The 23811-nt window shown below is 44.1% G+C and overlaps 1 protein-coding gene across 20 annotated transcripts in view; it reads right to left on the bottom strand.

The window, feature by feature from the left end:
* Positions 1–14273: 14273 nt before the first annotated feature.
* Positions 14274–23811, bottom strand: part of PROM1 (prominin 1) — a 616480-nt gene continuing 606942 nt past the window's right edge. For all 20 annotated transcript variants that reach the window (XM_069202406.1, XM_069202442.1, XM_069202511.1 and 17 more), the window contains one exon: positions 14274–15806. Coding sequence is in view for 2 of the 20 variants with exons in the window: in XM_069202370.1 (XP_069058471.1) it covers positions 15716–15806 (91 nt within the window). In the remaining 18 variants the exon portion in view is untranslated. The remainder of the gene's footprint in view (positions 15807–23811) is intronic.

Genomic DNA, 23811 nt, shown 5'->3' with positions numbered 1-23811 from the left:
CCTGCTGAGTGGTCATCCTTCGGTTAGCCATGATCCTTCCTACGAAAAGTAACTGGACAAATGCACCACCAACAACCAGCACTGTGTAAGATAAGTAATAAACAAAGTGTGGCTTTATCACTAAGAGTTATAAATTCAAAAACTATACCACTCACTTGCCTGAGAAAGCTAGACTGACCAGCAACTACTCTGTACAGCCACAGCAATCACCAATGATATCCCACTAAAAATAAAAAATAAAAGAAAATTACACATATCATCATGCACTAATCTAAGGACAATTTCACACACAATCCTGCATTTAGTACACCACTTACAAAATGTCATTCATGCATGGCAACAAATCATTTGAAGTACATTTTTTCTTGCCTAAAACATCAACTAGGCAAACTGCTGGTCAACCACTGCCAAAAATCACAAGGAGTCACAGCAAAGGAAGCAAAAGCATTGAACTAGAACAAAAAGGAGAAATATAACATTATAATCACAAATGCAAATACTTTGCTAGTCGACAAACACTCCGCCACCAAACATTTAGAAATTGCCTCTGGTGCCTTAGTGGCTTCTGCTCCCCTTGAGGGCAGATGGGCCTAAACAAAATAGGCCGATGTGCCCCAAAGAGGAGTAGAAACGGCCTACAGTGCTGTGCCCCCTATGGGGGGTGACCCTTACCCAAGGGGCCTCCCGCCCGCACAAATAAACAAAAGTAAACAGTCCCTGGTGTCATTGTGGTTTCTCCCCCCCTTGGAGGCAGCTCGGCCTAAACATAATAGGCCAATCATGGGGGGCAGAAATGGCGATAAATAATATGCCCCCTTAAGGAGAGCGACACTTGCTAAAGGGGCTGCTTCCCCGTAGTGAAATAAACAAAAAAAAAATTGCGGTGTGATCAGGCAGCAGGAATGCTGAAAGAGACATTGAGGGAAAGGAAATCTCTTTCCTTTACCCCAATGCCTCTTTTAGAGCAACTCCCCCTCCTCCCCGGTGAAAGAAGAAACTCACCTCCTACTGCGAGATCGCGCTGGAAGCAAATGGCTTCCAGCCCGACCGGCACCCTCTGATGATGTCATTAGATTGGGGGAATTGGGGTAAAGGATGTTTAAAGCATTTAGAAGAATCAACACAGATAAAAAGTAAAAAACACAATACAATAAAAATCTCACTCCAGTTTATAAAAATAGAGAATATTTTAATGAACAGAATGACTCCAAAGCGACAATACGGGGAACTGGAGATGTAGTGCACTTCACTAAATAAAAATATTGCCAAAAAGTGCAAAGCTCCAATCACAGGCTACTAGCCATGCTAGATTGGGATATGGGTAAGGCTGAGGCCAATCACAATGGACTATGGGTCGGATACGAGGTGCAAGTAGTTCCTGGTCAAAGAATTACTTTTGTACTCAGAATTTTTTCGGCAGAAAAAGTGGTTGTCGACGAAGTCCTGCAGTGCAAGCTTAATCCGAAGGATGGTTTGACAACGGCGAGTTGCTCAAAAGCAGGTTCGATGAAGGCATGCAAGCTCTGAGAGGGCAAAGTCTGGCATCCATGTCCAGGAAGGTCTCGATGTCAATTGGCTTCAGCTTGACATCTCTCTCGGTGAAACCCTCTATGACCTGATCAGCGATTTAACATTGAAGGATTTAGCTTGACAGCAGTCCTCGTCTCCTATTATTTTTTTAGAGGAAAAGTTGGCAAGAAGGTTTAAAGTTCCAGCTTTTGCAGTTTGGGCAGGAGGAGTATACTTTACACTAGCAAGGGGTTCCTGTACCTCAGGAACAGCTCATGGAAATCAGAACTAATTTCAGCAGAAGCGACACGCAGGGTCTGGAACAGGTCCAGTTGAAACCGGTCAACTGGGCTTCTTTGTGTTCCTGTAGCTTAACAGGAGGTCAGCTAACTGGCCCTTGAAGTCCACTTCCTGGTCCTGGGCACAAGTGGAAGCAGGTCTAAGACTTAGGCCCATATTTATACTTTTTGCTGCACAACTGCGCAAATGCAGTTTTGTGGCAAAAATATAGCACCGGCTTGCGTCATTCCAAGGCGCCAGCCTGGCGCAGAATTTAAAGAATGGCACAAGCCGGCGCTCAGGTTGGGCTAGCGTCAGAAAAAATTACGTTAGCCGGGTGGGGGTGGTGGTACGGGTGAAGGGGGTTTGCCTCAAAAAATTATGCTAGGCCGGTTAGAGGCAAAAAAAATGCCATTAACCAGCCTAGTGTCATTTCCTGATGCAAAACCATCCATTCCACATGACTCCTGTCTTATAAAAGACAGGAGTCATGCCCACCACCCCAATGGCCTGCACAGGGGACCAGGCATGGCCATTGCACCCAGTGCCATTCATGGGGCCCATTTCAGGGCCCCCAATGGCACTTGTAAATTAAAAAAAAAGACTTACCTATACTTACCCTACTTACCTGGGATGGGGTCCTCCATCCTCTGGTGTCCCTCTGGTGTGGGTGGGGGTGTTCCTGGAGCTTGGGGTGGGCACCTCTGGGCCCATTCCATGGTGTCTGACCATGGAAATGGGTACACAGGTCCCTTAACGCCTGGTCTGACCCAGGCGATAAATAATGGGGCTAAGCAGCCTTTGCACCATTATTTAGGCCCGCCTCCCAACCGTGCACCATTTTTGCACAGGAGGATAAATAAGGCGCTAGGGGATTAGAGTCATTTTTTGGATGGGAACGCCTACCTTGCTGCTAATTGACACATGGTGGATTCACGCATCCAAAAAATGACATTAACTCCTATATTATGTGTCAAAATACAAATATGGAGTTACGTTTGCGCCAAATTTGCGTCAAACAAATTACACAAATATAGCGCAAAGAGAGAATAAATATGCCCCTTAGGGTTCTCCACACAGGTCACAACAGCAGGTGCAGTCCTCCTTCTGTCTTCCACAGGTCCATCGTTGTTCTGAGGAGGGTATTGGGTGTGCCATATTTACGCCGAGTGCCACATGGTAGGTGCAGGAAACTCCTGACCTCTCCCTAACCAATGGGATAAAAGTTCGTAGGGGTGACCTTACCCGTTGTGCAGCACTTTCTGTGTGTTTTACTGTAAACTAGCACACAGTGCCCCTCTCTACCTAAACTCCAGATGGCAGAACTGTTCCTATCTTGTGCAGAGCTCCTGTGCCCACCCTAGAGCTGTGGCTAGGGAAATGAGCAAACCATCTCCTGTTGTCACTCAAAATCAGTTGTTAGGCAACTCCTCTCCCAATTGGAGTGGTGCCTGGCTGGCTAGCAGAACAATTTGGGTGGTCATGCCCATGTATGAGCTACATCTGCCAGTGACAGGTTAGGCACCCTTTAAAGTTGATTCATTTCCTGGCACAGTCCAAATGGCCATCTAGTCAGGAGAAGGTCAACCCCTCTCCCTTTGTCTAAGCTGTAGGAGCCAATTCACACCTAATCAAGAAGCCATTTGACGTAAAGTTCCTAAGGTCGGACTCCATTTTATATAGGCCTCAACTTCTTCTTGACTAATGGAGGACACTATCTTCCCTCTCTCAAACAATGGAAGTTACCATCTTTACCAGTTTTTTCAGAATCATTATCATGTCTTCTATTAGACGTAGATGATGCTTGACCTTATCTTACTGAGAACTGTTAACGCATCAAGCAGCATTTGTCTGAGCCAGCTGTCTACTTCCTACCATGTCAAGGTTGATTGAGAAACATACAGCCATATGACTGAAAGAGTGTAGTCTGAATTGATATCATTTTACCTTATATGTTCATAAGGAAACTTCTAGGACACATACCTTGATGCACATAACTTATGTCACAAATTAACATTTCTGATAATATTTCATATATAGGGATGACCACTTGACCACTTGTCAGGAGACGTCCTTCGCCCACATTATCGCCTGAGATTCTGACAGAGCCGGTCTCACCTACTGCCGGCACACTTCACAATGCTGCATCTCACCTAAAGCCTGAAGCTCATAAAGCTGAGCCCTGAAGGAAGACTGACTGACTGCTACCACAGTTTGAATTTGGCCATCACAGGGAGCAGTGTATTCACGCCTCTGTTACACGGTTCCTACTATGATAACAGGACTGATGATTAGGAGGACAGAACTTAAGAACGTGGGGAATTAAGTCCATCCACACTATCAAGAGCTGTCTGCCCAATTCCTGGCTAGGTCACAGTGCCTCACCTGAAACCCCTAACCTTACCGCGGTGGAAGGTGATTGTGTCAACCTAAACATAGCACTCTGATTCCCAAATAAGTAGTGGACACAGATCTTACCTTTACATTGCGTTACCCATGCATGACCAGGCGAAAACACAAGAGAGATATGAGATAAGTTTTCAGTACATTTACTGTAACAATCATAGTTTTACATGGAGAGAATTAGCTGCAAGAATTAGGCAGATGAAACAAAGCAGAGTAACCAGCATTATGAACATGGTAAAGAGAATGAACAATCGAACAATGGTGAATGATTGCTAGATATTCTACATAACCTTAATCTATACTGACAGCACAGTAGGTGTACCCTCTGCCTTTGCCTGATCAGAAAGGTTAGCCTAGCCCCTATAACTGGATAACCTCGTCAAGAGTCAGCCTGTAGAATGAAAGGCAATCCTTTCAAAAAGCTGGTAGATTAGCACCAGCAGAGCTGCATGTCGAGCACAGCATTCGTCCCAGGACAGTCGCAGCTGGAGTGACCCCTGCCCCTTCTTGGTCAGTGCATCGTTTATATATTTTCAGCGACGCTGTGTTAGAGACACAGCTCTGATTCAATTATATGTCTAAGTTTTAGAAGCTGTCTCCAAACGGGCAATGCAAGCACTAGAACACATAAAGTTGTTTTTCACTGCTGTGAAGCCTGCTCACTTTATAGCCCAGCTTTGGAAATGCCCTTATATACCTTTAAGTGGTCATTTCTGATCTGAGAGGAGTGGCATGTTCATGGTTGGTATGGTTGGAATTGTTAGTGAAAAATCTTGCTTACTGGTGAAGTTGGATTTAACATTACTATTTTAGAAATGCCACTTTTAGAAACTAGGGGGCATATTTATACTCTGTTTGCACCGAATGTGCGTAAAAAAGTTAGACGCACATTCTGCGCAAACCTTGCCCCATATTTAAACACTGACGCCTGACCCCGCGGATGTCAAAATTCCACCTTGTGCGTAATTTTTATGGAGCGGGAAACTGCCTTGTGTTAATGATATGCAAGGTAGGCGTTCCCGCCCAAAAAATGACTTTAAGGCCTGTGCGCCTTATTTATACCCCAGCGTCATTTTGACGCACAGAAGGGAGTGGGCCTTAAAAAACGGCGCACAGCCTGTTGTGCGCCGTTTTTTAACACCTGGGTCAGGGCAGGCGTTAAGGGATCTGTGGGCTCGGAAGGAGTCCAGAGGTGCCCTCCCCTACCCCCAGGGACACCCCCTGCCACCCTCGCCCACCCCTGGAGGACACCCATGGATGGGGGACCCATCCCAGGTAAGTAAAGGTAAGTTCAGGTAAGTATTTTTAAAAGTTTTTTTAAAGTGGCATGGGGGGCCTAATTTGGGCCACCCTACATGCCACTATGCCCAATGACCATGCCCAGGGGACAGAACTCCCCAGGGCATGGCCATTGGGCAAGGGGGCATGACTCCTGTCTTTGCTAAGACAGGAGTCATGTCAATGGGGATTGTGCATCAAAACAAATGGCGCAAGTCCGGTTTGAGGCCTGATTTTTGCCTCAGACCGGACTTGCACCATTCTTTGACGCTCAACCCCCATTTTCCTCTATGCCGGCGCTGCCTGGTGCGCGTAATTTTTTTTTACTCAGACCAGTCCGCAGCGCCGGCTAACGTCATTCCTTAAATAAGGCACCCGCATGGTGCGTTGGAATGGCGTTAGCCGGCAGTAACATTTTTGACGCACAACTGCATCAAAAAGTATAAATCTGGCCCTCGGTATTTCCCTGCTCTTACTACTCTCTGTGCCTTACAGCCTGTCTCCAATACACGTCTGGTCTGTGCTGGTTCACAGCTCCTCTTGTGCATTCCACCCAGACAGCCTTAAACACAGGACACTCAGCTCTATCTGCATTTATCAGCATACTGATGGGTCTTCCTGGCCAGGAAGGGTGGATGGGGCTCTCACACTTCAAAGGCTGGTGGCCTGACCTCACACAAATGACTGATAAACACCCCCCTTAGATCTCATGGCAGACAGGACTGGGTTGAAAGGTGAATGGGTGCGCTTCAAAATCACTCTTTAAAGTCTCCTCCACTTCAAAGGCACATTTAGGTATATATCCTGAGTCTGTGTCCCCCCAAAATCCACTTCTGGACCTACAACTGGACTCTGTCAAAGGGACTGCCATGCTGCTCAAAGGACACATCTGGACTGCTCTCCTGATTGTTGCCCTGCTGCCTGCTGGCCCCTGCCTCTGCTGGAAGGACTCTGTCTTCCCCTACAAGTGCTCTAGAGGGCTTGGACTGGCTTGCCCCCTTTTCTGAAGTCTCAGGGCCATCAAAGACTTCATCTGAAGGAGAAAATCCACAGCACTGGAAAAACCGACGTAATGCCTGCAAAATGTGACGAAACGCCTGCAGAATTGATGCAGCGCCTGTCTCACAGCTGAAAAATTGCTGCATTGCCTGCTGGATTGATGCAGTGCCTGTTGCCTCTTCACAACGCGTTTTGGATTTTCCATGCATCGTCCCTGGGTGTTAAAAAATCCATGCATCACAGTGAGGAACCAAGACTGTGTGCCCAGAAATCGATGCATCCCCTTGCCGCATGGAAAGAAATGACACATCATCTCTGCCGCTCTGGAAAAAACAAGGCATTGGTTTACTTTTCAATGCATCTCCTCCTCTACGGCCCTCAGCATGGTTATTTTTTACTCAACCCATGTACTGTCTGTTAAAAGGGTATAATCCTGATTCTTAAAGATTCAATCAATCAATCAAAGCATTTGTAAAGCGCACTACTTACTCGTGAGGGTCTCAAGGCGCTGGGGGGGTGCTGCTACTGCTCGAACAGCCATGTCTTGAGGTGTCTCCTTAAGGTTAGCAGGTCCTGTGTCTGTCGCAGGTGGATAGGAACAGTGTTCCATGTTTTGGCGGCCAGGTGGGAGAACGATCTGCCACTGGCAGTTGTTCTGTGGATGCGTGGGTCGGTGGCGAGGGCAAGGTCAGCGGTGCGAAGCTGTCGGTGGGGTTTTGAAGGAGAACCGTCTGTTGAGGTATTCTGGTCCGGTGTAGTGCAGTGCTTTGTGAGCATGGGTGAGGAGTTTGAACGTGATTCTCTTGTTGACGGGGAGTCAGTGCAGGTCTCTCAGGTGGGCTGTGATGTGGCTGTGGTGGGGGATGTCCAGAATGAGGCATGCAGAGGCGTTCTGTATGCGTTGCAGTCTTTTCTGGAGCTTGGACGTGGTTCCTGCGTAGAGGGCGTTGCTGTAGTCCAGTCTGCTGCTTACGAGGGCTTGGGTGACCGTCCTTCTGGTTCCGGTGGGGATCCATTTGTAGATCTTCTGAAGCATGCGGAGGGTGTTGAAGCAGGAAGAAGAGATGGCGTTGACTTGCTGGGTCATTGAGACTCATCTAAACCCTTCAAAAGTGATATCTTTTGGATTTCTGTTGTTTTGGTCTTATTTTATTCAGATAAATAATATCTATTTTCCACTGGTCTGGAATTCTTTTTGTGGTGTTTTCACTTTGCTACTGTATAAGTTATTGCACAAATACTTTACACATTGCCTTATAAGTTAAGCCTGCCTGCTTCATGAAAAGCTACCCGAGAGTGAGCACAGGATAATTTAGGTTGTGTTGTGACTTACCATGACTAGGATTGTGGTCCCTACTTGGACAGAATGCATATCTCTGCCATCTAGAGACCTAGGCCCATATTTATACTTTTTTAGCGCCGTTTTTGAGCCGCTTTTTGACGCAAAAGCAGCGCAAACTTACAAAATACAATTGTATTTTGTAAATTTGCGCTGCTTTTGCGTCAAAAAGTGGCGCAAATGCGGCGCTAAAAAAGTATAAATATGGGCCCCAATGTCTAACACTCCCAAACTGAAGTTAACCATTTTAAGATTTTATAATGTAACCAATTACTTTCGTATGGGAGAGCCAGCCTTGCTACAGTGAAAAATGGCTTTGGAGGTTTTTTACTGCCAGGACATGTGAAACATAAAATATACGTCCTACTTTTCAAATACCATGCACCCTGCCCTCTGGGGATTAGGGGCCTACATTTAGGGGTGGTTTAGAAGTATCAAAAAGTTAGGTTTAAGCCTGGCAAAAGGTTTATTTTAGCAATAAGTGGCAGTTTTAAAACTGCACACCTAGTCGGCAGGTGCAGGCCTGGAGACACACTTAGCATTGTCAGTTTAGTGGTGGCACAATGCCAACATGCTTTACGAGTCAGAGCACATGGACTGGGGCCTGGTTAGCAGTTCTCCAGTGTAACGTTGCATCCTGGTAACATTAGAAACAATATTGGAACTACAAAGTAATTGAAATTAATACTAAAGCAGGCATCTACTACAGTGCATTGCTATAATGATTTGTGTATATTGGGTGCACTTGCGCCAAATGTTTTTTATTTCCCACCCAGGAAACACGCATACATTTATATTTGTAAAAGTGATGAATATGTGTATTTCCAGAATGAGAGAAACCAGACACATATTTAGGAAAAAATATAGTGGAACCCCATGGAGAAAATGCATTATTCATGAGGAATTTTCCACTTGTTAGAAACTATGATGTGTAAATTTAGGGCCAGATTTATACCTTTTCACGCAAAAACTGCGTTAGCGCAGTTTTCAGTGAAAAAGTATAGCGCTGGCTACCGCCATTCCAAGACGCCGGACGGGCGCCATATTTATGGAATTGCACTAGCTGGCGCTAATGCCTTGTTAGTGTCCTTGGAAACTACGCTAATAGGGTGGAGGAGGCCTAGGGGAAACCGGGATTTGTGCGCAAAATTATGGCGCTACACTGTTTAGAGGCAGAAAAATTGCCTCTAAGCAGTGTAGCTACATTTTCTGGCACACAACCCCCATGGACATGGCTCCTGTCTTAGTAAAGACAGGAGCCATGCCCACCACCCCATTGGCCATCCCAGTGCTGTGCAGGGGGCCCCAAGTCAGGGCCCCGAGTGGGGTAATATAAAAAAATATATATCCTTACCGGGACTTACCTGGAATGGGTCCCCCATCCTGTGGTGTCCCTCTCGTGTGGGTGGGGGTGTCCCTGGGGCCTAGGAAGGGCACCTGTGGGCCTTCTCCATGGTCTCTGACCATGGAAATATGCCTACAGGTCCCCTAATGCCTGCCCATACCCAGGCGTTAAATAATGGCGCTAAGCAAGCGTAGCGCTATTATTTAAGACCCCCGTGCTGGATTTTAGCACAGGGGATAAAAATGGCGCAAACACCATATCATCCTTTTCTGGATGGGAACGCCTACCTTGCATCTCATTGACACAAGGTAGGTTTTCACGTCCAGAAAACAACATTAACTCCATACCTTTGGCACTAGAAGTGTCTCGCGCCAAAGCATAAATATGGAGTTAGGTTTGCGCTGAATTAGCGTAAAAAAATTACGCTAATTCAGCGCAAAACAAGTATAATTATGGGCCTCAGTGTGCATGAGTATTTCCACAATCCTATGTTTGCCACAGACTTCAATACATCATTCTAAGATTGAGTATAAAGACCATAAAAATAAAAATCTTTTACTGACAGAGGATTAATCATACAGGAGCAAATGTCTGACTTTTTAATCAAGCCACTTGTAAATAATTCCGTTTTGGGTTGGTACAGGGTTTTAAAATGGAGTAGAAGTTCTACCCACACGCCACCACTTCGGAAGAAGAATGGGACTTCCACTTTTTTAGGTCTGGCTTGATATCCCAGTTGTTGTCGAGTAATAAAAAACAGAACTTTCAGGGGTACTACAGAAAAGGACAGATATTGGCTCATTTAGGTACAGGTTTTGATTTGTCAAAAGCTGTGTGCTTCCACAGAAACAGTGCTTACCCTCCAAAAAGTGGTGATTATTTGTTTATCCAGTTGCTTGAACCAGGCTCTTCATCAAGCAAAGCGATTTTGTTTGAATATTCAATCTCACATGTGCCCTTTAAGGTCATGCAACTGAAATGTGATGCTATTAAACAGATTCAACTAGAGAATTAGATATTTGTAGGTATGTGTGAAAGGTTAGGCGATATGTGGAAGTTTACACATAATAAAGCAAGGCTTTATTGGTTATGGTGGCAAGCCAGCAACCATGACTATAAGTTAGATCTGTTTATTATGAACAGTTATGATAAAGTTAGTGGGCCTAGCCCATTTATTGTGAAAAGGATACCCAAAAGTCAATATTTGAGGGTGGATTGTTATAACTATTGTTAGAAATGGGGTCTTTGGCTGACAGTCAGGTTACCCCCTGTCCAAGCAAGAACCCTCACTCTAGTCAGGGTAAAAGAGAATCACCCTCAGGTAACCCCTGCTTACCCCCTTGGTAGCTTGGCATGAGCAGTAGGCTTAACTTCAGAGTGCAAGGTGTAAAGTATTTGTACCAACACACACAGTAACTTAATGAAAACACTACAAAATGACACAAAACAGGTTTAGAAAAATAGAAATTAATTATCTAAACAAAACAAGACCAAAACGACAAAACTCCACAATATACAAGTCAAGTTATCAATTAAAAAGCAAAAAGAGTCTTTATGTAGTTTTAAACACACTAACACTGTTAGCATGAAAATGTACCCTGGGTGCATCAAAAATAACCCCGCATGGGCGAGTGTGCGTCAAAAAGGGCTTGCGGTGCGTCGATTTCACTCACGAGTGAGACCTTGCATCGTTTCTCCTTTCGTCAGTTGGGCACATCGTTTCTTCTCTCCACAGCACTCTCGGGTCCAGGCAGGCCTTGCATTGTTTTTACACGCCCTGCGGTGCTTGCGTCAGAAATCCAGCCGCACAATGATCCGAAAACTACGCAGCGCGGGTTGCGATCTCCCAGCCCCTGTCAGTGATACTGCGCGTTATTTCTCCAGCTCTGTGCGTCGATTCTTCAGTCGCGTCTGCGGCGAGCATCGATTTTCAACCGTGGAGCTGGCGGCGCATCGTTTCTTCAGCTGCAGATCAGAGTTGTGTCAATCTTTTCCCCGCACGGCACTCTGTGCTTGGATTTCCTCCTCTTAGGCTGCCAGCTTCTCCTTTCACGGTCCCAGGAACTGGATGGGCACCACAGGGCAGAGTAGGAGTCTCTTCAGAGACTCCAGGTGCTGGCAGAGAGAAGTCTTTGCTGTCCCTGAGACTTCAAACAACAGGAGGCAAGCTCTAAATCATGTCCTTGGAGATTTCTTCACAAGATGGAAGGCACACAAAGTCCAGTCTTTGCCCTCTTACTCTGACAGAAGCAGCAACTGCAGGATAGCCCCACAAAGCACAGTCACAGGCAGGGCAGCTCTTCTTCCTCAGCTCTTCAGCTCTTCTCAAGGCAGAGGATCCTCTTGGTTCTGTGGTTTTGGGTGCCCTTTTTATACCCAATTTCTCCTTTGAAGTACGCCTACTTCAAAGTAAAGTCTCTTTTGAATGGGAAATCCTGCCTTGCCCCGGCCAGGCCCCAGACACTCACCAGAGGATTGGAGACTGCATTGTGTGAGGGCAGGCACAGCCCTTTCAGGTGTGAGTGACCACTCCTCCCCTCCCTCCTAGCACAGATGGCTCATCAGGAAATACAGACTACACCCCAGCTCCCTTTGTGTCACTGTCTAGTGTGAGGTGCAACCAGCCCAACTGTCAAACTGACCCAGACAGGGAATCCACAAACAGGCAGAGTCACAGAAATGGTATAAGCAAGAAAATGCTCACTTTCTAAAAGTGGCATTTTCAAACACAAAATCTCAAAATCAGCTTTACTAAAAGATGAATTTCCAGATTGTGAGCTCAGAGACCCCAAACTCCACATGTCCATCCGCTCCCAAAGGGAACCTACTCTTTAATCATATTTAAAGGTAGCCCCCATGTTAACCTATGAGAGGGACAGGCCTTGCAACAGTGAAAAACGAATTTAGCAATATTTCACTGTCAGGACATATAAAACACATGACTAAATGTCCTACCTTAACCATACACTGCACCCTGCCCTTGGGGCTACCTAGGGCCTACCTTAGGGGTGTCTGACATGTCAGAAAAGGGAAGGTTTAGGCCTGGCAAGTGGGTACACTTGCCAAGTCGAATTTACAGTTAAAACTGCACACACAGACATGATTACAGAGCTACTTATGTGGGTCGCACAACCAGTGCTGCAGGCCCACTCGTAGCATTTGATTTACAGGCCCTGAGCACCTCTGGTGCACTGTACTAGGGACTTACTAATAAATCAAATATGCCAATCATGGATAAGCCAATTACATACACATTTTGTAAAGGAGCACTTGCACTTTAGCACTGGTTAGCAGTGGTAAAGTGCCCAGAGTAACAAAAACAGCAAATTCAGAGTCCAGCACACATCAACAACCTGGGAAACAGAGGCAAAATGTTAAGGGAGGCCACACCAAGGATGAAAAGTCTAAAAGCTATATTAAAATGTGCAAAGATGTATTTTGTTACATAGAACCTCACAGGTTATTATATGAGGCCAGGGATTCAGTGTTGGTTACGCCCCCTGATGGATCGTGGGGGATAGAAGATTTGCACTGTGATAAAACTTGTTAAGTCCTTGTAGAAAACCTACGGGCAGATTTATCATTCATTTATGCAATGAAGCAAGACAACTTACTGCGCTGCGCTACATGAATGGGAGAGGGTAGGAATGCACCATAGCTATACAAATATGGTACATTCCTATGCTCTGCCTGTGCTGGTGCACAGTCACCATCCTAGCGCTAATTCAGGCACTCTTGGGCCATGAAGCAAGGGTGCATACGTTTAGGTAGGATTGTTTTTGAGCAGGAAGGAGCACCTTCTTGCGCAAAAACAATCCTTAGAGCCATATTCCATTTTCTAAGTGTGCTACAAAATCCAGCACACTTAGAAAGACACTGAGTAAACAGCAAGGAAAAATAAAGATATTTCTCCTTGTTGCGCCTCTGGTGTGAAGGCATACAATTCTAACACATTCCAGAGCTACCAGTTTTGGTAAATCTGGCAATGCCTCAGAATATGTGAGTGAATGTGTGGGAACACCCATGATCCACCCTTGTAATGCCCCCACCAAGTACAGTAACACAAGGCAGAGACCAAGCTACGCAGGGCCATGCAAAGCGGCCTTGTGTGGCTTAGTAAAACTCATCTAGGTTTTGTGTTGCCAAAGGAAACACAAAAAGTTGATAAATCTGGCCCCTAATATTTTGCTTACTGTAATATTGTTTACATTTCTTATTTTGTGACTGTATGCATGATGGTTGCCTTGTTGGAAAGCAGACAGTCAATACAGTCAGCCTGAGTTGGTTGATAGTCCTCATTAGGCACTTTTAAGAGTGGTAGTATATTGTTTTACCAACTGTAAAACGGTAATTTTATACATGTTTGTAATTGTGTAACTGTATGCCTGATTGTCGCTAGCATATGTATACCTCATTAGACCTATGTTGGCTATATTCTCAAAAAATAGTAATGGCTATAGGCCTTATTGGTTTGGTGTGAACATTTTTGTGAGACTTCATAGGATAGATTTGTTTTTTTATGACATGTTATAAGAAAGCCAGTAGGCCGCACCTGCTTATTTTGAAATGCATGTGTTAAAGGCAAAGGACTTTTAAAGGTGATTTATTATTACACTGTGGTCAGGGGGCCAAATTTACAGAATTATGGTACAGGAGAGCGCAGCAAGTCATCAGCTGGAAGTTTAAAATAACAAAACACCATGTAGAATACCATTGCACAATGGCAACCTGCTGATATGTTTAACTTTATTTGTTATTGCAAGCCCATGACTGCCATGTTTAGGCAGCAGCATGCTTTCTTTTTCCACTTTATTCTTTTAATTTATCTTGCATATATTGTTGAGTTTGTGTGTGAATTTATTGTATTGTGTCAGTCGAGTAATATGAGAATGAGTCAATGGGTGGATAAATGCACCCCGGAGTGCTAAGATGAGTGACTGAATGCCTATGTCATGACTTGTTGAATGCCTAAACCCATCATTGACTTGAGGATGCACTTTCATTTAGAATCCATACCTATTGGCATTGTTAATACTTGTTTGACTTACATCCCATTACAGCCCTCCACAAAACATGCTGCTAATCTCGTTCTGACTGAATGCCATCACTGGAGATCAATTAATCGTGACCAAATGTTTTTATTGTGGTATTTGGTACATTTTCTCAAAATACAGTAAAAATAGAAGGCTTTTTGTAAAAACTACGGCTCATAACAGTATATACAAATATGCTACATCATATTACTAAAGTGACAAAGAAATGAAAGCTCTACTTGTAGTTGTCCAAACAGAAGTGAAAAGACCCTGCCTGAGGCTTCGGCGTCTTTCATGTTCTAACAAACTTTGATTTGACAGAACACTAAAGATATTGGCAGACTGTAGCTGATTGCTGTACAATTCAAGTTTCTCTAACACTACACTAACGTTTTAATACAAGCGTTTGGATGTGTGGAGCCCTTTGTCATTATGAATTGTGCTACCATGGTCCATAAATGCATTCAAACATTTAAAAAGTAATTATTGTAAGACTTTTAGTAAACAATTTATGAAAGCATCTTATCAAGAATAAAACGAGACGCCCAAGGTACAGCACCAGGGCCTGATTTAGTAGGTTTCCTGAAAATGGAAACTATTCTTTTTGAATCTTATATGCGCCCAGCTGCTCTTTGTCATTCCACTCATTACTGTGACATCACTTCGAGACTGTAAAAAATCTTACATTTGATTTGAATTGACAATACTGAATGTTGAATACCCTGCGTGAAATTAACTGAAAGCACATTTTTACAGTGGCTCAGTTTTGCACTTCATTTGGTAGCACCTTTTAACATCAGAGCTTTTCTTTTCACGTTATGCATACACTTATAAACAAAAAAAAATAATAGAAAGTCAAAAACATCTTAGGGGTCTTTTTAATTTATCCGATAATTAGAATCTCCATCCTGTGCTTATGTCAAACCTATATTCAGATGAGAGTTTTTCAATGGGTGCCTTATCACTATCAAATACCAGAATGCCATTAGTCACCATGTATTGCTTTTTGTAATTTGATGGTATACTTCAGTCAGTGGCACCATATAAGTATATTATAGATACTAGACTGATTTTATTTTAGAATCATTTAGGGCAAACCATTTTCAATTTGGCATGATTGACAAAAAATAAGCAAAAAAGGGGGTGATCACAATTTCCCTTGTGGTGATAATATATCAAGATTGAAAACAGTGTTTATCGTGTGCATTTGTGGAATGTCATGTCTTGCCATTGCAAGCTAATTTATTTTAAATATTGCTGTAACAAAATACATATATATACATCTTACAAAAGTTTTTCGTACAAAATATCTACCATTTTTGAAAACACTTAAATATATAACATATCTTCCAGATAAATGGGCTTTGATGTGCGAATAATTTCAAGTACCCAAACAGTGGCCATCACTAGGTAAAGATAGCATGTGGCTGTGATAAAATGTAGATTATTGAAGATGGATGGCTTCTTCAAAGGTTTTCTGAATCAAGACGATGCTGTGTTGTCCATTTGAAATGAATAGGAAATGGCTCAGTACTTGAAAAACAAGCTTGGTTTCTCTGAACCTGGCTGTTGACGCCAAACATTTGTTTCAGACTGAAAATTGAGCTCTGTGGTTGCCCTAAAAAAGAATCACAAGGTGAATTTAGAAGCAGGTATCAAGTATCCGGAGTAAAAAAGGAGATTAGGGTCACAGAGGAAAGGAAAAAATTGATATATCTGACCAAAATGGTCATAAGTAATCGTCTAGTGCAGTGGTTCCCAACCTTTTGACTTCTGTGGACCACCACTTTATCATTACTGGAACCTGATGACCCCCACTGAATCAATACTGAAAGCTGGGGACCTTATCTGTTAATATTTTTTAATTTTCTAAGCAGTCGCGGACCCCCTGAGAAGGCTTTGCGGCCCGCCAGGTGTCCCCTGGGCCACAGGTTGGGAACCACTGGTCTAGTGCACAGCATACAAGAATGTCAGCTAACATCAAGACACTAAAACTACCATCACAGAAAGTAAGGAAAACTAAGCATTTCCATTGGTGTGCCATGATTATAGATATTGAGATGAGAGGTTTTACAAAATAATCAGGTTGGAATATTGTTAGCAATAAAATACTGTAAGACAGCATGGTAGCATGTAACATGCGACTCAGAATTTTTTTTAGGTGAGAGGTAGCAATGTTGGATAGTGCATGGTAGCAGGATGACAGGACAAGAACAAGTTATTCACCACATTGCTGGATATCTATACTATGCCTCCATAATAACCATCCCTCATATGCATAGGACATCTTGCCTGCAGGTGGGTCACAAGAACTCTCATTGCAGGGAAAACTATCTGGAAACCAAAGGTTATGCATGACGCTTTCCCGTGTCCATGCCCTGTCCCCATATACCTGCTAGGATCTCTATTCCTCTGTTCACTTTGTACTATCTACCGCCATGTTGCGTATTTGCAGATATGAGAGTAGGATTTGGCTGCTTGATTACCTGAAGGAAAATAACTAAGGGGCATATTTAAGAAAAGTGGCACTGTACACAGTGCAGCGCAACTTTTCTTGCACTCCCTAGCGTCCCTCTAACACCACCATGTATGCACTGTATTTAAAATATGGCACACCCTAGCGGTAGTTAGGGGACTACCATCAGATTTTTTATGCTAGTCCGCCGCTTTGCAGGATTAGCGTAAAAAATGTTGACGTTAATCCTGCAAAGTACCATGAGGCCTATTGTAACCAATGGAAGCCTCCTTTTAACGGCTGCTCTGAGCAGGCGTTAAATGTGCCGAAAACAATGACACAAACAAATCTCTTAGATTTCTTTGCGCCATTTTTTTGGCCACCTAATGTTGGAACCCCTTCTTTGCCTACATTATGCCTGGTGCAGGCATAATGTAGCACAAAGGGTTACAGAGTGGCACAATGCATGCATTGCACCACTTTGTAAATATGGCACAGCGTTTATTGCCTTATAACACCACATTAGCAAAATAAATGATGCTAATGTGGCATTAGAATGTCACTCGGGGCGCTTAAGTATGCCCCTAAATGCTTAGTAATGCAGACATAACTCCAGTGAGCAAATTGTACTTAATCCTGTGTAGCCAGCCTTCTTCCTTTGTGTAGGTGCAGCACAGAATAATATTCGTGGAAAGTGATAAATATGTTAAAGTTATGGTTGATTCAGTAAAAACTAGGCTTGTCAAGGTGGACTGGCCAAGCTGGAAAAACTAGAGTCCAGTCAGGTATATGTGGAACCCTAGTTGGATATCTTTAACTGTTACACTATTCAGCATGCAGTTTTAGCAAATGCCAGTATCAACAGTTCAGTCCTTAAGAGGTGCCATTGATCCTTTTTTAGGACAGATGAGGCGTGAAACATGTCGACCAAGTGAAAGATCTAAAAGACATAATTTTTCCCATATCTACTGTTTGTTTTTATTGGTATACAGAGGCCCCATGAATTAATAGATGCAGAAGGGACCTTTAGTAGATTTTAATAGTCAGACTAATCTACATTTCATTTGAACCTCTTTGTGAATCCCTTCTCTGAAATGTTATTGGTAAAATCACCCGTACCATAAGACAATTCAGAAAAGATCTCCAGCAAAGTGCCCCACGGAGGACTGTTGGGCATTGCAACACCAGCCCTTTGATATTGAGCGTAAGGTATATGTCGAATATGTAACTTTCTTTGCTCGTTGAGCATCCCCCAGGTGGCCGAAGCCCACAGCCAGTGTGTTTCACCAAAAGCCATTGCTGGTTTTGATTAGGTTTTATTGACTTGTCAATTAAAATCATCCATACCCAGTATTTTCTTATCTATGGTCAGTAGTTCTATGTTAGTGTGAGCAAGTCATTCAATTCTAGTCTGTGTATTGAGAGGGGTGTGGTAAATCATGCTGCAGTGAATGACAAGTTGGGACTGATTGTGCAGCAGGTTTCTGCACTGAAAGAATGAGTTTTGTATGCCAGTTAGTCCTGTGAATGGCAAATTAGTTCTACCCAAACCATGTCATAAGCCAACTATGCGGCAGATGATATTGCATAACAGGTCTTGAGTGAATAGTGTGTTTCTACATGAGTGGGTGCTGATGAATCCCAGATTTCATGTGAGGCCTTGGCTCCTCTGGAGGCATTACTGCAGATTTGTGGTCTACACCCTTCTTGGAGCACACTAGGCAGTATGGAGTGGTTGCAGAAGTGGCACTAGGCAGTGGATAGAGGTGGAAGGCTGAAGTCTGCTGATGAGGAGATACTACATCCGGCAAGTGATGATATAAGAGAGGTTTTATTTCTAATGAGCTGACATGGGATTGTCTTAAGACTGAATTTCTAACCTTTGATGTATATTAGTATGACTTAATGGGAAACATGCAGTGGTAATTCTTGGCAACATGTTCCTAGGCTGAGGTGGCATTGTGGTTAGGGCAAAAGGTTTGGCTCTTTTTAAAATATAGAAGGTCCCTTCACAGTCAGACAGCTTTTTGTTAATGGCCTAAATTGTGACTATTCAATTGAGGTACATCTCAATTGTAACTTTACTGAGGCAGCCAGTGCTGCATACAATGTAATTATGGAACCTTCTTGTACTTCTGAGATCCTTGGTTTTGCAAGTACTTTTGGGGAATGTTGTACTTCATTAAAAAGTAGGAAATTTCCAGACTTTTCCCAAAAGGACAAGAGTAAACTGCATGCATCCACTGCTGCCTGTCGTCTTGTTCAACAAGGATGGGATATCAGGCTCCAGTGATATATTTCTTGGCTGTCCACTGAGTTGCAATGGAGAATCACAATAGCAGCTGATTCCAACCCTCCTGCCGCAGGGCTCTTGCAAATCCAGTTCCAGAGTATTGTGAATCTGAAAAATGAGAAGGAGCGCCACCACCAATAACAGAGGTAAATCAGCGCATGGCAGGGTAAAGGTTTCTGCTGCAGTGCTAAGCCCCATTTTACACTTTTTTCCTTAAAAAAAAAAGACTTTGGCCCTCATTCCAACCCTGGCGGTCATGGACCGCCAGGGTGGAGGGACACGGAAGCACCGCCAACAGGCTGGCGGTGCTTCCAGGGCCATTCTGACCGCGGCGCTAAAGCCGCAGTCAGAAAAGGGGATCCAGCAGTTTCCCGCATGATTTCCCCTGGCCCGGAGAATCCTCCATGGCGGCGCTGCTTGCAGCGCCGCCATGGGGATTCCGACCCCCTTCCCTCCAGCCTGTTTCTGGCGGTTTACACCGCCAGAAACAGGATGGCGGGAACGGGTGTCGTGGGGCCCTCTAACAAAGCAGACAGTGAAAATCAGACTGCCTGCACCCGTCGCACCCCTGCAACTCCGCCGGCTCCATTCGGAGCCGGCTTCATTGTTGCAGGGTCTTTCCCGCTGGGCCGGCGGGCGCCCTTTTGGCGGTCGCCCGCCGGCCCAGCGGAAAAGTCGAAATGACCCCCGCGGTCTTTCGACGGGGTTACTTTGGCGGGCAGCGTCCGCCGCCCGCCAAAGTCAGAATGACCCCCTTTGTCTGTTCCACAAGTTACAAAGTCGATGAACTTTTTTAAAATACTGAATAGAATTGTAAGCCATTGGTTTATTTCGCACAGATTTAGTGAGCATCTACAATGAGGAACGCCGTAGACAGTCTAGTGCTAGTATTGTTTGGAGTTTCTTTCCATTTTTGGCAAATTAATTCCTTGGAGGCACTTTGAAATTTCACCCTGATGGATGGCTAAGTAAATAAAGGGCTGAAAACATGCAATCTACACAAAAGATAACTGGTCATATTTACCAGGTGATGTTGGAGGTGGAAACAGTTATCAATGTTTAATATATGAGTGTACAACAAAATGTTGGTTAACCATCTAAAGGAGGTGCATAGTTCAGGAGCACACTTTGGGGGTCATTCTGGCCAGGGTTGGCGGGAGCACCGCCAACAGGCTGGCGGTGCCCCGCAGGGCATTCTGACCGCGGCGGTTTGGCCGCGGTCAGATGCGGAAAACCGGCGGTCTCCCGCCGGTTTTCCGCTGCCCTTTAGAATCCTCCGAGCTGCGCCGCCATGGGGATTCTGACAGCCCATACCGCCATCCTGTTCCTGGCGGTTCTCCCGCCAGGAACAGGATGGCGGTATGGGTTGTCGTGGGGCCCCCGTAAGAGGGCCCCACTTTGTATTTCAGTGTCTGCTTTGCAGACACTGAAATACGCGACGGGTGCCACTGCACCCGTCGCACCTTCCCACTCCGCCGGCTCAATTCTGAGCCGGCGTCCTCGTGGGAAGGCTCTTTTGCACTGGGCTGGCGGGCGGCCTTTTGGCGGCCGCCCGCCAGCCCAGTGCAAAAGACAGAATACCCTCAGCGGTCTCTCGACCGCGGAGCGGTATTTTGGAGGGGGGAACTCTGGCGGGCGGCCTCCGCCGCCCGCCAGGGTGAGAATCACCCCCTTTATCATCAAGACCAGCACCACAACTACACTCAAAAAAGTGAAGTGTTGTATTTTAAGTTACATTTAAAATACACACTCTAGCTGTTCACAACTTGCCCAATGAGTATATCTGTATATGAGAAAGGTTCCAATTATTTTTAAAGATATTGGGCCTGATTACAACTTTGGAGGAGGTGTTAATCCGTCCCAAAAGTGACGGTAAAGTGACGGATATACCACCAGCCGTATTACGAGTCCATTATATCCTATGGACTCGTAATACGGCTGGTGGTAAATCCGTCACTTTACCGTCACTTTTGGGACGGATTAACACCTCCTCCAAAGTTGTAATCAGGCCCATATTGTCTTCTAATTGATACTGATAATTGCAATCTAACTTGTGGTCTCAATTAAATATACTCGAGTGCAAAATAAGTACATAAATTTGCAAAGGCACCTAAAGATGTATCTATTTCCTACGAATACAACTTTCACCTTCTACCTTATAACTCAGGCCTATAATGCTTAACCATTCTAATCAGGGATTCAGTACTTCACAAATAAGAGTAAAATTCTTTAACTTAACCGAGGACACAGTGTAAATAATAGACGTGGCCCCCCTTATAGATTTATTTGGAACGTTTATGCCACTGCCAAGCCAGATATGCTTCGTTAGCTAGAATGGGCATTGAGTCTTTTTTTTGGGAGGAACCCTTTTGGCCTTGTAATAGTATACAATTTGAGAAATTATTTACTGAGGGATATTAGTGATAGAGGGGGTCATCCTCCATGATTTGTATTAAATAATAAAAAACAGTAACTGAGACCTAACTCACTCCAGTGGCTGATGCTGAATCTCAAAGCTGTTTCTCGAGTTGGGTAATGGTCTCTTGATTTATTGTAAATCTTAAACAGCATTACAAAGGAGGAATTGGTGGGGACCCAGTAACATTTTCCATTTATTAAAGGTTAGCACAGATTAGTATCCAAAATGTCCTGCAGAAAGAGCAAGAAAGAGCCAACAGTTTATATATTGGCTCTATTGGCAGATGGAAAAGGCAATCGTCCAAGTTAAAGACTATAAATCAAAGAAAGACATGCTCAAAGGGTGCTTTGACAAACTGGTAAAGTTAATAGATGTTTCCACTATGAATGCAAGGCTTATGCAGAAGGGATCATATGGGGAGTTTAATAAAGTTCCTTTTCATAGCTTGATTGGATACGGAAAATGTATTTCCGTATGGCTGCAAAATAAACTTTATAGGAATGAACATGAACATCTGTGTTATGTCAATGTGTGTACAAGACATACCACCAAAAGGTTGATCGAGGGAGTTAATGATGTTAATATAGTATAATGAAAAAAAAACAAAGGGGCATATTTACAATGCACCTACGGCACAATAATGCTGCCAGAGCGTCACTTTTTTGGATGCTCCAATAGCGCAGTGTGCACGCACATATTTACAAGGCCACATAAAGCCACTTTGCGTGGCTTTTCATTGGCTTGTAAATATGGATGCATAACTATGCGTGAAGGGTGCATTCCATGGGTGTTGCGCTGGGTGTTCCTATGCAACTCCCAAGGAATCTGATGAATTCCCAGATTTACCATGTTTCATAAACCTGGGAATGTGTCAAAGTCCTACGCCACCCCAGGGGTGACGTAAAAGTGGCGCAACAAGGAGAAATACCTTTATTTCACATAATGTTTTGCTCTTTCTTTGTGTGCTGCATATTGCAGCACACAAACAAGGAGGAAAATCCCACTAATGGTTGTTTGTGTGCAGGAAAGTGTCCCTTCCTGCACATAAACAATCATCCCTGCAATGCAGGCATCCTTGCATCATGGTGCAGGGGGCCTGCCTTTGCGCTACTCAGCGAATTGTGCACCACTGCAGAGGAAAGTACAGGGATGCGTGGTATTCCTGTAAACACAGCACATCCTTGCACTTTCCTAATGGTGCCTTGCAGTGCCACGCTTTGACATTTTCTTGTAAATATGGGTCTCAGTCATCTATTCTTGTGCTACGATTTTCTTGTCGACCCTGAAGATGTAAGGGAACAGAAGGTCCATGCACCATATGTGGTAATGTATCCTGTTTGAACAAACGTTGTGCCTCTGTTAACTGGTGCGCCTACTAGGGAGTCAGTTTTGTTGTAGTTGTATACCCGAAAGCAGTGGAAAAATGTTCTAGGGTAACACGTCAGTCCTTAAATTATTACGTAACATACCATATAAAAGCACCTCTAAAATATCACGTTTTAGCTAATATGTACTTTGGAAAATGTACTGTAAACAATCCTTCTAAGCATATCTTTTGAATGGTTTCTTGAGAAGAACTTGTCCATTTAAAAGGCCCATTGGAATATCTGCTCCTCCTGTACTGGGGTAGTTTTGTTGAAATGAAGTCAGTACACTTTGAGACACTCATACTTGTCCTGTGTGTGTGCAACAAATAAATAAAATAAACCAGAGGACCCTTCTAGTGGTTTACATACCCTAGACTCTGTCATTTTAGGACACTTAGGGCCTGATTTAGATCTCGACGGACGAGTTACTCTGTCACAACTGTGACAGATTTCCCGTCCGCCAAAATATAAATCCCATTATATTCTATGGGATTTATATTTCGGCAGACAGGATAGCCCTTAATGTTTAGATGGAGTAACTCATCCGCCAAGATCTAAATCAGGCCCTTAGTGATAGCACTTGTGTTCAGTGGTAGAGGAAATGAATGTGCACTGAAAACAGCCCTTAAGGCTGGCCCAAAATACAGACAAGTGATCATTGCTGCACGGAAAAACTATAAATAAATATATATTTAGGGTCAGAAAGGCCGAAGCCTGGTCCGATCTGCTGTTTGGTGAGTCGCTCAAAAGACATGAAGAAATTAAGGGATGTCATCAATCCGCCCCTGTTCTCGAAGGGACCTCCGTTTAACATTGATTGACTTGTCTAAGAGACAGCATGAGTGACACATTTCTCCAGCATTTTTAACCCTGTCAATAAGCCAATAAGTCATCTAGATATGGACGCTGGCATGGTGAAAGGTAGGGATCTTGACATCCAGTTCAGTCAACCTATCTTAGTGAAGGAGTTGGAGTTAGCCATTAAGCAAGGCATGTGCAGGAAAGCCCCTGGACCAGATGGAGTCCAAGCGGACCTCTTCAAAAACAGCCCTGCCCTTTGGGCCCCAATGCTCACTAACATCTTTAGAG

The sequence above is a fragment of the Pleurodeles waltl genome, chromosome 1_2 (assembly GCF_031143425.1).
Source record: "Pleurodeles waltl isolate 20211129_DDA chromosome 1_2, aPleWal1.hap1.20221129, whole genome shotgun sequence".
NCBI classification, from domain to species: domain Eukaryota; kingdom Metazoa; phylum Chordata; class Amphibia; order Caudata; family Salamandridae; genus Pleurodeles; species Pleurodeles waltl.
The sequence above is the reverse complement of the archived record's forward strand: the minus strand, read 5'-3'. Positions and strand labels throughout refer to the sequence as shown.